Source organism: Orbicella faveolata, unplaced genomic scaffold (assembly GCF_042242905.1).
Source record: "Orbicella faveolata isolate gen_17 unplaced genomic scaffold, um_ofav_v1 contig_36, whole genome shotgun sequence".
Lineage (NCBI taxonomy): Eukaryota > Metazoa > Cnidaria > Anthozoa > Scleractinia > Merulinidae > Orbicella > Orbicella faveolata.
The window spans coordinates 4,722,004-4,738,649 of NW_028301565.1; the positions used below are offsets into that span (position 1 = coordinate 4,722,004).

Below are 16,646 nucleotides of genomic sequence, written 5' to 3' on the forward strand. Positions count from 1 at the left end.
TTTCTCCGTTAGTTTAGCTATCAATTACAGCGTACTTTATTTCAGAAAGTTATCATAAACTCTGCTTACAAAATGTCAATACTCATTCAACTTAATGAAGCTCAGGTGATTTTATCTTCGTAATCTTCAAATTCTCATTTCTCAAAACTGGTTGTAGAGGAATCATATTGGAATCAGTAATGGTGTTTAATTGTATTTAGAGCTTGATATAAAATGGGTTTTTGGACATGGTGACGCTGAACAAATGACGACTGAACATGTTCTTTGTAAGAGTGAAGCAAGATTAGCAAACAATTTATTGCACAGTAAGTGTACAACTTTGAACTAAATGAAATTATACTTAGTTTTGTCTTAGTCGAGAGCAAACCAATAAGCTTTTTAAACAGCAATTAAATTTGTCGCACAACATTGCACACAGCGAGTTGTAAACTGTTTTAATTCTAGGAAAGAGATCCCTTGAGACCTTTGTCTACATATATTGTTTCATTTTAAAGGCAAAATCTGTGTCGGATCTCAAACACAAAGCCGATCTTGTCGTTTATTGACCAGCTGATCGGTTTTGGATTTGAGTTCGACGATTAATCAGATTGTATTGATGTGTATGTTTGCGGAATGCAATATCGCCATAGCTGTAACAGATCATTTCTCAGATCGGAACATGACCGCCTAAAGAGCTTGTCAAAACACCGAAATGCAAATGAAACCGGTCTCACGATATTTGGCGAGAAAAAGCTGCGGTGTGTTGTGTTATGCTATGATTTGCGAGCCGAATCTCACAGAAACTTCTAATTGCTTTACCGCGCCGCCAAGTCGAAATTTAACAAATATAATTTCACGATTCGCCGATTTTTGAATCTGTTCTATTTAACAATTCTGTCTTCCTGCCGTGGGCTTTATTTCGTCAGCTAATATAATGTGCCCAGGCTCATTCGCCGAGGGTAAATTCCTGTGTCATTGAAATGTTCTGACGTAAGCAATCGCTTAGGATTCTGTAAGTTCTGTTGCTGAAGAGACGCGAAGTTTCTTTTCTGTGTGTGGGGCCATCCTTAAAGCTACCAGGTTTGACCGTGGCTGTGATTGAGAACGGCTTATTACTTTCCATGGTCAGTTAAGTTGCAATGCGTGATTTGTTTGTTTTTTTTTCTCTTTGTTGCGTTGACATTCGTTAGATTTTTAATTCGGACTTGTACGGATTATGTCATTTTTATTTAACGATGTAAAAATACCGAATATTTGTAGGGAAAGACTTATTTACCTTCTCGATTTTTTTTCAACAAAGGTATCTTGCGTTTCTCTCTTTACAATCTGTGTGGATGCAATGTTTACACTGGTTTATTTGCGAAATGTTAAAGGCGATTGTGTAACATTTGACAATACAACTTGTAATCACTATTTAAAAATACTCAACTTCCGTTCAAAGGGCAAATCTAACTGTACTCACATAAATTACCCGTCACTGTTTTGTTTTTTTGATGGTGGCTTACCGGCAAAAATGGTTTATTCGCTTTTTCTTGAAGCGTTTGCTGCGATTTGAATTTTATTCACCTTGAATATGTAAGCATATTTTAAAATAGTGGGCTTGTGGGAGCGACGTAAATTTAAAATTAGATCTTTCGTCACACTTCATTAGCTTTTAAGGCACGTTCGACAGATTCCCAACAACTCTTTAAATATTTTTGAACACTATTTTCACAAGCCTCAACGCGCGAAAAAAAGAAATGGTATTCGAGACATCCAACGTGTTTTTGATTGAGGGTTCTCGTCCGGCGATGATTATCCAATCGTCTTTAAACTGATCTAGTAATTACATGTTTGAATTGTCTTTACTGGAGCAATTTATTGCGCTTTCCGCGGAGCGATGCTTTGTATGTTGTGCCGGATAGTTCGCAGGTGAGACCTTTTATTTATGACTTCTTGAAATGTTGTGATTTGCAAGAGAATGCCACCAGAAATTTTTACTCGCGTCCAAAACAAACCTTGGGAGGATTTGCTATACTTGATAACGCGGGTTAATTTTTTTTTTACAGGAGTGTTCCTAAACAGTGTTCTTGCGTTGCAAATAACCTTAAATTGCGTTCTCATTGTTGCCGCCAGCTGTTTATGAATTTGTCGTTATTTTATTATATAGTGTTTTGGTTTAAGCTCTGTCGGTTCCAATAGACACATCGCGTTTTTATCTTCGTTAAAGTATAACATACCAGCTTAGTTATGGGATTTGTTTTGAAGCAAATGAGCTCCAAAAAGGTTCAGGTTTGGCCGTGATTCGTTATAAGCGCCTTTAAGTCTAACGACGAGTGCAAAGCGATAGCGGAAAAAAAAAAACAACCAAAAGCAAACAATGTGGGGTAATTTCCGGTTCCACTCGGGACTTTTTTTTTTTTATTGCTTACTTTCTTGTTGCCTGTTCGTTTTAGTTTAGAAATTGCGCCCTGCAGATAGCTGCTCAAAAAATTACGGTACATCAAAAGCGGCATGAAACCCGAATTTCTGGCGCTGTAGCGATAAGTATTCTGCGCCATAAAAAATATCTGCTTGCGTTGCACTGTACTTGTTTTGTAGAGAGTCATCGCTTCCCAGCTCACGTGGTCTTAAAACACGATTAGCCAAGAATATCGTGGATTCCTGCCAGAAAAGACGTGGATATAAAAATAAACAAAAGACCCGGTAAAACATCTCAAAGCCATGGCTGCAGTGAATTTTTACCGCTGTTAAAAGCGAGCTTCGCAGTCGCTCGTGCCCTTAAGAATGTCGTGTTTTGAGGTTGACAGACTGTAAAACGTTCGCAAGCAGTTCAATCGTGTGGATTTTTGACCGTCATGTGGCTGTTTTTCTGCATGAGAAGGTATTGCACTTGTTGCTTCTTTACTGATCCACCTGCTGTTGTTGCGTTACGAATTTGGAAACGTTTTTCTTGATCAACAGCATCTAACAGTCGATGCCTCGGTAGGAGAGCTTCATGGCCGATAGACATCACTTGCTTTCAGCTTTCAGATGTGCTACCGGAAGGCACTTAGGTGATGTTCAACCATGCTCCTGGCAGTTACATGCAACGTTCAAATTTTATTTTTCTGCTACGTTGAAAATATTGACAGGTTTTAGTTACCGATGCAGCCAGTTTCTTGCTGAAATCATTTTTTCTTTCGAATGTGACGAACGAGCCTGTTAAAAGGTTAACACTGAAATGGTTTCCTTGCAACTGTCACCTCGTCACTTTCCAACATTCGGTAATATATTCTGTTTCACGAACGAGCGCTCTCGTGTTTAACTCGTTAAAACCTGTTTTGTAAAATTATCATGTTTTTTGTTTTTAGTTTTTTTGTAAAAAATCCGCTTCTTCAGCTTTTAGCCTGGTCACCTCAGCTCTCGTAGAAATGAGGTTGCGTGTGTTGCTTAGGACAATTGTACCCATTCGAAGGCATGTGACGCAAATATGTCATTAGGCGATTGTAATTTCACAAAAATTATGCAGCTTTTCTGACCTGGAAATGTGTTTTTCATTGGCTTTGGCTTATTAACGTGTTAACACAGCTTCGTTGTCGAGCGCTGGTTTTCACGTTTTTCACTCGTCTTTATCGAACGTGGCATCTGAGTCACTACCAGCTGCCGTATAAGCAATTTTCGGCCGGTATGTTCACCTCAGTACTTGTACGATTTTTTTGATTGGACAAAAAATTTATTTGCGGATTGCATGCAAAAAAGTTGGTTTTGATCAAATTCATTGCAGGGGTAAAGGAAAAAAAAAACATTGAACAAAGGGCGGAACAGTTAACTTTTTCATGAATCTAGACACTCGTAGCTGCGAGTTTGAGATTAGTGAAACCGTAGCTCAGATTTTTAACAGCCAGTTCGACAATTGTCGTGCACGCAAATATCAATGTTACCGGGTTTTTATTTTCGCTTGCTTTACCCGCCTTGTCGATTATTTACCGCACACGATCCGTGAGAGTATTAGGAGGCCAGGTTTTTAACAGACGTCCTGTGTTGTCCGTAATGAGTTTATTTATTGACCATATTTTAGATGTGTTTTTATTTTTTTTTGTTGGCTTGTTGCAGGTACCTAACCTTGCGAGAGCAGAAGCTTATGAAACGGCGGAAGGAGGCTGAAAATCTGTTGGAAGACAAAAAGAAGCTCCTAGAATGGGAAAAACGACTTGATAAAGAGGAAAGTCTTGTAAGGAACCTTCTCAACGAAGCTCTCAGTCTCGAGAGCTCGAGGAACAAGGCAAGAACAACAAGCATTACAAGTGAAGAGGAAGAACACAAAGGTAAGAGATAAGATTAATAGAAAGACTAACAACAAATGCTCCGAGAATGAAAAACCGTAACTGTAACCCACTTATCACTTAGAAATGATCGGTTTTAAAATTCTCCATACTACTGCACGGCAATTTCAGAGGAACACGTCATGAGAATATGAATCTAATCATGTCAAGAAATTGAAATTAAATCCTTTCAAGGAATACGTACTCAGTGTTGTTAGGATTGGGAGAAACGAAAAAAAAACGTTTTTTTGTTTTTCAACTTTTTCTTCTCTTTGTGTTGATACAGCAGTGATGACCCTTTTCATATGAAAAACAGTCTTCAGGCTAGAGTTGATCGACAACAGCTAATGAATATCATCCGAGTCTTCTATTCTTTCGTTTCCTTTGGGGCAGTTGTTTTCATTGCTGGTTTTAACTAATATTCAATTACAGTTTAAGAACAACTAAAGCCCAAATTGAAAGGTAAATTAAAAGAATTGTTAACTTCAGAATTTTGCAGTTTTCGTGAGAAAACGAATACACAGTTATTTGATAACCCATTATGTGTGACATTTATGTCCTCTTTGTTCTCTCAGGGAGTTGAATCTGATATATCTATGTCATGATCTTATGATTGATTGTGACTGAAACGTTTTGCCGTATTAGTTCCACTCCCCTCATTACAGGTCACCCTCTTCTTTAATGTTTATTGTTCCGTTGCAATTTCAGTAGATCGCAGTGGTCGAGGATCTGCCAGCCTTTCGGCGTCCCGAAGTCCCTCGAGTAAAGTTAGCGATAAAGGTCGATCCCCTCAACGAACAGAGAGTATCAGCGAATCCATCAAGGTCTCCGGATCACGTGGCCACGAACGTAGCGTCAGCGAGAGTTCAGTCCCCGAGGATATCAGCGTCTCTGCACGTGACAAGTCACGTGATCGTTTGGAGAAGTCACATGAAAGCTCCATCCCCGAGGTGGACATGAAGACTCGGTCCCAGGGAAGCTCGATTCCTGAGGAGATTCCTGAGGAATATGTCAACGACACTTTCGAGTCTCTGGATAGCACAGCCACGCCGGTGCACTCCACCCCTGTGCGGAGCGATTTGTCGCTCAAGCGAGACACCTCTCCCGCGGTCAGCCGCAGGTCTTCTGCAGGAGAAGGGAGTAAAAGCGAGGAAGAGGCATCGATGACTGGTGAGTTGTTACCTGAAAAAAAAAGTAAGAATTCATTGTGCTATTTAGTCAATAGATAGCAAAAGGCAACCAGTAGTGGTTAGATTTTGTAGAACAGTATTCAACAAATAACAAGAGTCCATTGGGAAATAACGTTCAGTAAGGGAGTCTAGGATGAAAAGGGATTAGAATATTAACAAACTTAGAACTTCAGGCCTGCTTTTTCAAGTCTTGTAAGTGTTCCAGTTGTGTTGTTTTGTTAGCATCGTTTAACTTTTGTTGTACTTTCACCACACAAGATCAAGAGCTTTGTTCCGTCTATCAATATACATTTATTCTCTTTTTAATTAATGGAAGTAAATTTCTCCTTTGCGAGAGTTAGTTCCTCTAATGGAAGTGACTGCAAATCTATTAAATTTCCCTGTCAAGTGATAATTTTACCTTAAATGGTGAGAAGGTGTTCGTTTGTTTATTCGTTTGTATAATCCCCGGGGTATTTTAAGCCCCGTAACAATTGAGAAAGGGAAAAGAGACATCATGGTAAACGGTATGTGATCGCAGTGTTTTCATTTTTATAATGATTACCGCTTTTTATTTTACTTAACGCTTTTGGAGCTCCGTTATGGGAATTTACCCAATTCAAAATGCTTGTCCCGTCTTGAAGACTGTAGAATCATTGCTTTCCATATCTTCCCGTGAAGAAAATAGGTCAAAAGGAATGCAGCATTTCAATGTATTTTAATTACTATTTATGAGTGACAATATTCCACCCACGAGTAAATAAATTGATCTTTTCGTCCGTTTTCCATCAGCTGTAAGCGTGACAAAAGACTTATTAAATTAGAGGCTCGTGTCAGTTAACATTGATATTGACTTAGTTCACGATTCATTCGCTCTTAGTGACTCAAGCCAAGCCGTGTTAGTGAATGTTTGAAGTATTTCCGAATGTCGGTATTGCCAGGACTAGTTGATTTATTCATCGCATTTTCATGTTTCCATTTATTGAAAACGAACGTTACCTCTTGTTTTTGTCGTGGCAGGGCTCTGGTCTTGTACATATCTTCCTACGGTTTTGAACAATAGCTCTTCCCCCTAAACGAATCTAATATCGTTACAACTACTCCCTGCTAATGTATTTTCTGTGTTTCGGTTTTCTACGTGACATTTGTCTAAATTCAACCTGTTTTGACGTCTTCAGTACAACTTGGCGCAATGAATCGGACCAGCGTTTTCTTACAATTCAAGTTAATATGATTTTTTTGGTGTCCCCAATTAGTATTCATCAGAACTTTCTATTTTAAAATCAAAGGGAAGAGAACCATAGAAGAGAAATAGTCGATGATATCATACCTTCTAAGTAGTTAGTGATAATTTGCATGACAAAGTCACCTTTACAATCTTCCCTCCAAACTCGCTAAAATACTTCGTTTTATTTGTCCCCTTCCTCACTTTGGCTTTTCGCTGTCCTTGCTGAAAAGAAAATCAATAGGGAAGTTGTTAACGCTTAGTTCAAGTTTACCCTTTTATATCATTTGTAAGCTGCAGTAGAATTCATTTGATCATAAGCTATCGCCTCGAGGAAAGTTTCCATAGAATTTCCCTGTTCCTTGAAATATGCAATGAATATTTAACGTCGGCTCAGCTCCGAAACAACTTCCCACTCGTGGAATGACGGGACGGCAAGAAATATTTTCCGCGATATTTCAAAAGTATTTCTGTTTTAACACGAAGTTTACTCATTAGGCAAATTTAAGTTTGTTTTGCGTTCCCTCTTTGGGCTACCTTCAGGCGTTACCTGTCTCTTTCCTGAGAAATGCTGGATTACAGCTCGTAAGTTTTACACACCCCTTTTGTAATATTTGTATTTTGCAAGGTCTTGTGTAGGCGGTCATCTAAATGGCTTCTTGAATTTCTAGTGACATAAATGCTTGCTTCGTTTATTTCGTCGCGAAGTCGTTTTGCATCATCTAATACTTTTGAAAGTCTGAATTTTCATTGCTATCTCTGATTATATCGTAGCCGTAAATTTTTAGGTAACGACGTAGAGAAGGTTATTAAAAGGTAAACAAAACTAATTTGAAATACTCAGTGAGATTCATAATAATCTCAGAGGCTTTTCTAACTTCCATGTTTGGATTTAGGTACTCTCAAGGCATCGTGTGAGTGAGAGGGAAATGATTGTGAACTTAATTCTCCGGCGTTACAATGTATGCTTTATGGCGCTGTTAACGAACTTGTTAACTCGAGCCGGCGACCTCTCTGGGAGATATCAAGAAGTTGTCTCTATAAGATATCTTAGTACAACTTCGATATTTCTAAAGAGAATCGCTGGGCTTTATCATTTATATAACCGTGAAATTCCTGTATACCAAATTTCCGCTGGTGATAAACAAACGTTTTTGTCCCAAAACGAAACAGTTATCGTGGATTTTCTAGAAAATATAAACGACAGCTTGAGGCCGATGTCTTGCTATTGAATCCTAACAAGAAACGTTCCCGTGTCTGTCCTGCGTCAGTTACAATGCTTCAACGTTAAGGAGTTGCAGAATCCGTTATATGTGGGTTGCGAATGAAACTTGGATAAAGCTTAAAATAATAGCCCCGAGTGGGCTAAATCAAGGTTGAACTTAGACCACTAAGCGAAACCCTGCAATGAGAACGAAGCGGCACGAAGGTCACTCTGGGGCCCCGCCATCGCTCGTGTATCTTGACGACTTATGTTTTTAAAAAGAGACGGGATAAAGCTTAAAAAAATAGCTCCGAGTGGGCTAAATCAAGGTTGAACTTAGACCACTAAGCGAAACCCTGCAATGAGAACGAAGCGGCACGAAGGTCGCTCTGGGGCCCGCCATCGCTCGTGTATCTTGGCGACTTATGTTTTTTAAAAAGAGACCGATATCAATTAAAGTTGTACTTTAACATCTATGAATCACGCTAGATATTGGCCAGCCGGATTAGTTGGCTTCTCAAGTTAGAGCTGAGAGGTCTTAGCACGTATACATGTTCGGAAGCGGCTGTTTTCGCTGACTGCTGAACTGTTAGTGAAAATTGCTCTCAACCTCGTCTCATTTTTCCATAGGAGAGATGAGATTGTTTGCGGTACAGTGAGGGATTACAGCACACAAACACGCTCAAGAAGCTCAAGTGTGTCATGTTTTTTAGCATACTAAAATCAAAATTCTTGGGTAACATCAAACTTGCTAGTGGGTTTTAAATAATTTCCTGGGTCAACCTTTTTTCTCTTGAATCGCGTGTCGCACGCTTTTATCACATCGAATATTTGAGAATGTCGCTCATTCAGCCTTTCTTATTTCGCCTATTAAAAGGCAGGTTGGCGATAGCTAGCCAAAAGCTCTGAAAAGCACTACCGATCATCGGCGAATGCAGTCGCCTATAATCACAAGAGGAGACACGATCTTCTTCCTCTCTCACTAGCCATCAGAAGTTCCACAAACATGATTTCTTTAGTCTTTTGTTCCAATGGCATGATGGAAGTTTACCAGCTGACAGCTGACTGTGTTCTCAAAAGTGTAAAGTTGATGTGCAGCAATCGTAGATTTAAGGCCAAGAAAACGTTAGTTAACGTTTGAAACAAGATGAAACTCGGAACACGTATGCAAATTGTTAGTTATAAAATTAGAACAAAACAGATGGTCGCTGATTGCTGTTTTATATAATCACGCCATCGAAGAATCGCTGGCGATCAAATGGAAACTAGACGAAGTTAAAGAGAGAGTTTCAACTGATCATCAGAGACAGATTATAACTATTACTGGAATAACTAACCGAACCTTTTCCACTTTACTGGACGTTCGTCTTGGTCGTGTGGCGATCGAGAACTGAAAACGTAAATTTATATAAGACCTTGAATTAAGACAATGGGAATTTCGTGTACGCGTAGGAGGTGACACGAGACATGGCTTGCTCCCACAGTTTACATCCTTGTCATTTATTCAAATCAGGGCTTAGTCTTTCTCGCACACTTCCTGTGTTGCTCTTTAATTAAGCTTGGTTTTCATTAGTAATACGAGCGTAGGCATGAGAATAACACCTCAATGAAACATAACAATAACAATAGTAAGAAACATGGGTAGAACCAAGCGCTAAGAAAACTAACACGCTCGTTCTTATTTTCAGTTCCTCAGTTGACAAAAAAAAGCGGCAACACAGGCACAAAAAAATAGAAACTGGTCTTCGTTTTTAGTTTTTTAGTGTCATTTCTCATTTCTCGTAACTAAACCAAGAGAGAGGAAAATCGCCTTCCGTCTGGCCTGAACATCAGGTCTTCTTAGGGAGAGGGGGAGGGTAGGAGAGGAGAGGAAGGGGAGAAGAGAGGGAAGGGGGAGGGGAGAAGAGACTGGAGGGGAGAGGGGAGGAGACGAGAAGCGGAGGAAGCTTTATTTTCATTTTCCTTTGCATCTTATTTCCTCCTCCTTCCACCTTACCATCGGAAAGCCTAATACTCAAGCTGCCTTGCTTACCCCCAATTCCCTCGTCTGCATTCCTTTCCATGTTTGCCTCAGTTAACCTTTCATTGAAATGTTTACAAATTAAGAATTCCCCCCTCCTTTTGATCTTTTGCCTTGTTTATTTCGAGACACGACTTACTCACAGGCTGACTTCTATTTCCACCGTTTATTTTTTAGAAACGTCGGATCACAGCGACATCGAGTCACGCGTCCGCCGGCTGAGAGACCAACTGGAAGTACGCAAGCGTGAGGTAAAACGCTTGTATAATGAAAGAAAAAAGCAAAGGAAAGCGATGTTACGGGCACAGGAGGCTAGTTTGAGACAGGAACTGCAGGTAACGTTGGTTTTGATGTGTGCTGATCCGCTACACGTGCATGCGTTTGTAATTGATCTTAACGCTTACGTACACGTCTTTGTTTAATCCAGTGACCTCCGGAGTCACGTGCTCGTTCGTTTAGCGTTTAAGCGGGAAATCGACAGCGAATGTTGACAGGAGAGAATCCACTTTCAGTTCAAAACTTAATCTAAATACTCTTCACAGACTCTTCGAAAACGCCAAGAAGCGGCCGTCATTTTGTTAACAAGGGCACACTGCTACGCTACTCACTATCTATCACAGAATAGATAGTGAGTAGCGTAGCCAATCAGAGAACGGCAAACGCTAGTAGATTTATACTGAAACAGGATAGGTAGTGAGTTGCGTGGTTAATAGGAGAACGGCATTTTGACAGAGTGCTAATAGATTTACACTAATAAACTAGAAGTAATCAAAGATTATGAGAGTGCGTTCGACGCCGTCACTTAATTAAATATATATAAATAATTTCACTGGCTGACTTTTAACCTCTGTCTATTGCTAAAATCAACGTTTTTCATCGATAACCGCGGTTTTTATACAGACAGATTTATCATAGTGTCAAAGTCCACCATTTGTTGACACGTTGCGTGACAGCGCAAGTTTCCGTAGACTCACAAGTTTAATAGAACGAAAATATTTACATTTACAGCCTTCAAATTTCGTGCTAAATATTCTCACATTAACTGGTAATGTTTGAACGTAAAAGCGAATTTGTAAAAGTAAATTTTACAAACATTATTCTAAACTGGAAGCACAAATGTAAGCAAACATTTGCAATCGTGTGCTCGTTTATCGTCAGCTTAAACAAACTCCGTGCGACTAATTCGCGTATCATGTTCCCCTGATAAATAAGGTAGACAGTATTTAAATAATTTGCCGTTCCTTGGTTCAGGCTCACTCTTATGGATCTTGCCTTCAGAGTACTTTTCCACCGATTCCAAACAATATTTAACCGGATAAGGACTGAGCTATCTACGTGTCTGTCGCGACTGGAAATAATCAACTAATGCAATCAAAATATAGCTTTTCCCACGGTTAACATCCGGAAAGCCAAAGCGCTTCAAAGTCGTGTTCGTTTTAAAACAAATAAATTAAACAAGGACAATTTCGTCAGATTTCGATAAATGCCACCGTCGAGGCGTTTAAATTCACCTAAATCCAACGCTGAGAGCACAATTGAATACTTACAGCTTCCAAATTACAGTGTAAATGTCCATAAAAACCCGCACTTGAACGAAACAAAGAACCGCACTCGAAAGAAATGTACAGCACATGGTCTGGCGATGATGTCATTCGTTTCGCCCCTGCTGAGGGACGGCCAAATCGGTGTCGCAACTTCGGACGAAGGTCCACCGTCCCATGAAACTCGACTCAAGTCTGCATTAGGACTACGTTCTACGAACGCAATTAAGTGGAGGAATATTGATTATTTTTCTTTGTTACTTCTGTCAGGCTGTGGAAATGGTAATCTCAAGGACAAAAGCCGAACTCAATCGACCTCAACCGGACTCCAAGAGACCAGAGACTGGCTCAACAGAGCAACGTGCTGTGAACTCCAAAAGCGAGTCCAGTGACACTATCCCCACCCGTGAAGTCAGATACCACCTCTCCCGAACCTCAGATGCCAGTGGAAGTCGCAAGTACACTCCCCCGGACAAGCCTGCAAGTGTGTCAGCCAGAAGTGAACCGGCAGGGGGGAGAGCTTCAACTGCTGTGGATGCGGATGTTAGCAGTCGAAGCGACCGAACAATTTCTGATGCTCCGAGCTTGAAAGAGAAAGAAAAGGATTTGTCTTCTGCGAGTGGAGTTGGAGCAGAGGAGAAAACGAAATTACCTGAGAAAGGTGAAACTACGTTGAATAAAAGAGTAGACCTTGATCTTACTGACAGAACTCGAAGTCCTGATGAATCAATCTCGGCAAATCGTCTGCAGCCATCGGATAGTGAAATCAAGACATCCGTGAGGGATCGACAAGATTCGGAAGCAGAAATTGAAGATGAAGCAAAAACAGCCCAAGATTTGTCTGTGAGTGAAGAAAGTGAAGTTCGAACAGCGTCTAAAAGATCTTACTCTGAAAAGTCGTTCGAACAGAGGTCCCTAGGTTCTAGTAAATCATTGTCAGTTAGTCGTGGGAACGAATCGGAAAATGATTGGAATAGTTCGGTACAGGAACGGTCCAATCTAGACTCCAAGATCCCGGATGAAGCCAAGACTGCAGATGATGTATCAGTGAGCGAGGTTGTTAGCAGGTCAAAATCCTCTCGCTCTGAATCCAATGGACTTACAAAATCGAAGGGTGATCGCTCAAGTATCGCCAGCGAGCGAAAGTCGACTGTTTCCGAGGTTTCAAAGTCTTCCCGACTGTCAAAATCTCCGGTGCCGTCGGAAAAATCCCGAAGCTCGCATCAGTTGTACAGTTCATCTTTTGAAAGTGTCCACAGTGAAGGAGATAACACCGAGGACGACATTAGTGAACATATTAGTATTGAGGAAGATATAAAAGACGATGAACGGTCTGGAGTAAAGGACAGCGTTAAAGATGAGGTATCTACCCAACTAGAAAGAGACCCATCAAAGGATGGAGAAAGGACGATTGATTTTTCGGAAGTTCCTGAGGAAATTTCTAGCGTCGGGAATGAAAGATCTGAAATTAAGGAAGATGTTCCTGCAACTCGAAAAACGATATCTGTGTCCGATGAAAGAAGCAGCCTAGCATCTCAAACGTCTGTACAAGAAGAAGAAGATTTACTTAGACCAGAGAAAAATGAAGATCACCCTCCTTCGTACAGCGCTGACTTCGAGCCTTCGGCGTTGGACGAGACAGAAGAAGGAAAATCTGACAATTTAATACGTCAAGCTTCCTACACTCCAGATTTCGACGCATCCGAGTCCAACGTTTCCGTACAGGACGACGAAAGCTTCCAGCAAGAAGGAAAGCCCCAAGACTTGAGTTACCACTCTAAGGAAAGCGAACATTCTGAGGCGAGTAAAGGAAGCGATAAGATGTCGCCCCAAAAGGAGCTTCATCGAGATGAACCCCTGCTGCCCAATGACCAGCGGCTTGCAGGAATTCCAGTGGTCCAGTTAGAGCAAGCTACCGATGAGGAGAGCATTGCAGAGGAGCTGAGTGAAAACGTTGAAGAACTCGAAGAGATTGGTGACAAAGAAGATAGCAGCACTTTAGAAAAACACGACTTGGATAACGAAGAAAAATTAGAAAGACTCTCAAACGAGAAGGGTAGCATTGACAACAACGAAGTAGCTTCAGTGTTACCTGATGTTCCAACGCCGGAACCGCAAAGCGAACGATCTGTTGACCAGACAGCTGAGAGAATTGTTCACGACTTGTCTGCCATGTTGTTGACCGAGTCAATGAACTGCGTGACGAGCGTGTTGGAAAAGCGCCGACGACCTACCGAAGATTTACCGAACGAGATGGCGGAAACTCGCGAAGAAAGGAGTAATAGACTGGATAAGGAAGATAGATCTTCATTAGAAGATGACAAGGATGTGATTTCGCGGTCGTTGGAAGAAACGTCCGAAGGGGACAAGGTTTCTGATCATTTATCTGTTTCACAAGGCGAAGATTCAGTTTCTGGACTGGACTTTAGAACAAAAGAACGTGAAGATCTGTCTCCCTCTCTTGCCGAACAACCTCCGCAAGAAACAAGGGAAGAGCGAAGTAATGCTATCGTAAATAAACTTTCAGACGCATTGCTTAAAGAAGCTGCGTCACAAATGATCGCCATCATGAGAACACGGCAAGAAAAGTTTGCAAAAGTAGAGAAAGAGCAAAGCACTGATTCATATACACCCTCTAAGGGGAAGATAGAAGATGAACCTCACTCGGGAGAGGCGAGTCCTTCGTCCCCCAGGTCTAATCGATTCATGGCTGTGCAGCGGTTTCCCGAGGGATTACTTAAGTATACCGAGGAAACATTAACGCCCCCCGGAAGCCCAACGAACGATCAGAACTCACCGATCGATGAGAAAGAATTGGCAGATAAGCTTGATCAGTTGAGGCGATTGCACGACCATCTTGATGGTGCAAGGGACCAGCACGTAGAAGACGATGACGAACGTTTAGAATTTCCAGTCAATACTAATACAGTAATAGAGTTCCCTTCGCAGGACGAAGATGGAGACGAGGAGAGCTTTAGGCGCTCCAGAGCAGCTTCCTTGCTTTTCTCTGTTCCTCATCGTCCGAGCGAAGTCAGCCCGTTGGTAGCTTCCTCTCTTTCGGTTTTCTTCAAACGTAAAAGACAAGGACTCCCGATAGACAACGTCACTCCGCCGTCGGAAATAATCGGAGAAGACGAGGCGGACGACGACCTTGAAGCGAATAGCAAACGAGTCTACCGACGACTGGTGTTCGATTTGACTGGCAGTTTACTCAAAGAACTCTTATCAGAGGAGGCGCCCTCTAACCGTCCATCGTGGATGAAGGCAAAACCGCGGCGTAAACGTCGCTTACATCGCGGTCTACAACCTCTGGTCCATGAACAAGACTTTCTTCCCGTAGTGGAGCAGCAAGTGTTGAATTTAATTGGCCTAGGCGACGCCAGACCCTCTCTGGAACGTGTCCGCCGTAAAACGCCGCTGAAGGCGGGGAAAAAGGATTTCGTCGACGCAATCTTGATTCAGGAACTTCGAGAAGACGAGCCGCTTTGGATTGATTACGATGACGATGAACTTGCTGTGAAGTTCCAAGTGGCGGACGCTATCTTTGAATCGCTCTTGTCAGAGACTGTGATGGTGGTGAATGCTGTGCAGTTAAGACGTGAGGCCAGAGCTGATGTTGCGCGCAGCTAGCAGTGTGTCTGGTCGTCTTATTTTATAATTAATCCACTGGTTTTCGGAAATGTGATAGGGCTTTTCCTACTGCAATACAGTGTCCTTTCCCTTTATGACCTCAACCGGAATATCAGTGGAACTCTTATCAGCCAGTGACACCCAACTGGAGTATAACCTGTTTCCTGGTGATAGCGTATTTTCCCTCTTTGCGTCCCTCTCTCTATAAGGGCACCTTCTAATAAGCCGCCTCTTCCTCTTCTTATGTAACCATCCTTTCTTTCACCCACTCAATATCTTATCCTCTTACCCAACGAAATGTCGGTTTTGTTTCAGATTTGGGGAGGGATGATGGTGTTTATGGTAACTGGTAATCAGTAGTACAGAACTCGGAAAAAAAAAAAACGTTTTCAAAATAGTTTCTTGCTCAAATCATTCCAGTGACTCTTTAAACAATAGAGAATTCTAGCTCAAATTGGCAAAAGCTTTAATCAGAGTGTAGAAATTAAGGTGAGTGTTATTAAGATCTGCGGTTACTCTCACTTTACTGTCTAGCCCTTTTTGTCCTCTTGTTTAAATGTAACAAATTACCCAAAATATTTTTGTGCAGTGAAATTTTCCTGTAAATTTTCACGCGTTGGTTTGCAATTGTACGTATAAATTATGAATTATTTTGGCATCCTCGCGTGTCACGGCATTGTAATTAGAACTCGCTGTAATTGTAAATAGAGAGCTCCAATTTTATTTTTATTTGAAGAATGTGAAATATGTTCTTGGTGAATAAAACGTTTCACGTTGTTGGTTAAACGACTTCCTTGTTTGGTAATGTCGTTTTATGACTGTGCATTCTTAACTTATGTACTGTCTTTTACCATTTCAAAGCGTGTTTCTCTCCTGCAACCTTTTTTTGCACATTATCGTTTTTGTGTCACTCACGAACAACATTAGTCTCCGTTTACTTACCTCTGACAAGGGGCCCGTTTTTCGAAGGTCCCGAAAAGCTTTCGCACCCGGAAAGCTATAGCAAAATCTCAAACCTTATAATTCCGGACGCTGTTTTATTCACACATTCTTAATATGAACTGAGGTTCTCTTCATACAAGAAATTTCAGGCGTATACACCTCTGTTTTTAGATAGAGATATTAACTAGAAATGGGTTTGCGGGCGCGAAAAGTTTCCGGGACTTTCGAGAAACAGGCCCCAAAACTAGATGCTTTGGAAAGGCTCAGCATTAGTTTTCTTGATTTGTTTGGGTGAAGTGACGACAAAGTTTGTGAGGGATTCTCGAAACGATGCTTCGTTACACCTCGTCAAATAAACTGAGAAGAAGTCCCTTTGGCCGATGATCCCAAAGACGGCTTGTCGACCAATCATTTTGCGAGTCACCTATCGATCCCAGAACTCCCGGAAGTTCCTAAACAGACCCCATGTTGCCGTGCGTCTGTCCAGTAGATCACAGATGACGTTAAAATGTGGTGAGAACAAAAAAGTGGCGCACGAGCTCGTTAGGCGAGTGTGTCACTGATGTTATTACCACATTTTGACGTCTTCTATGATCTTTTGCCGAACAGACGCACGGCAGATTTTAACTATAAAGAACGAATCAAAATGCGAG

The 16,646-nt window shown here is 41.3% G+C and overlaps 1 protein-coding gene across 4 annotated transcripts in view; it reads left to right on the top strand.

Annotated features, from left to right (window-relative positions):
- The window catches only part of LOC110067255 (centrosome-associated protein 350-like), a 36,714-nt gene extending 20,874 nt beyond the window's left edge, over positions 1 to 15,840 (top strand). For 3 of the 4 annotated variants that reach the window (XM_020774562.2, XM_020774565.2, XM_020774566.2), the window contains exons 36-39: positions 4,054 to 4,265; positions 4,971 to 5,432; positions 10,058 to 10,215; positions 11,692 to 15,840. In XM_020774562.2, coding sequence (XP_020630221.2) covers positions 4,054 to 4,265; positions 4,971 to 5,432; positions 10,058 to 10,215; positions 11,692 to 15,051 — 4,192 coding nt within the window. In that variant the 3' untranslated portion in view covers positions 15,052 to 15,840. The remainder of the gene's footprint in view (positions 1 to 4,053; positions 4,266 to 4,970; positions 5,433 to 10,057; positions 10,216 to 11,691) is intronic. The other variant, XM_020774563.2, reaches the window with a different exon arrangement.
- The last annotated feature ends 806 nt before the right edge of the window (positions 15,841 to 16,646 follow it).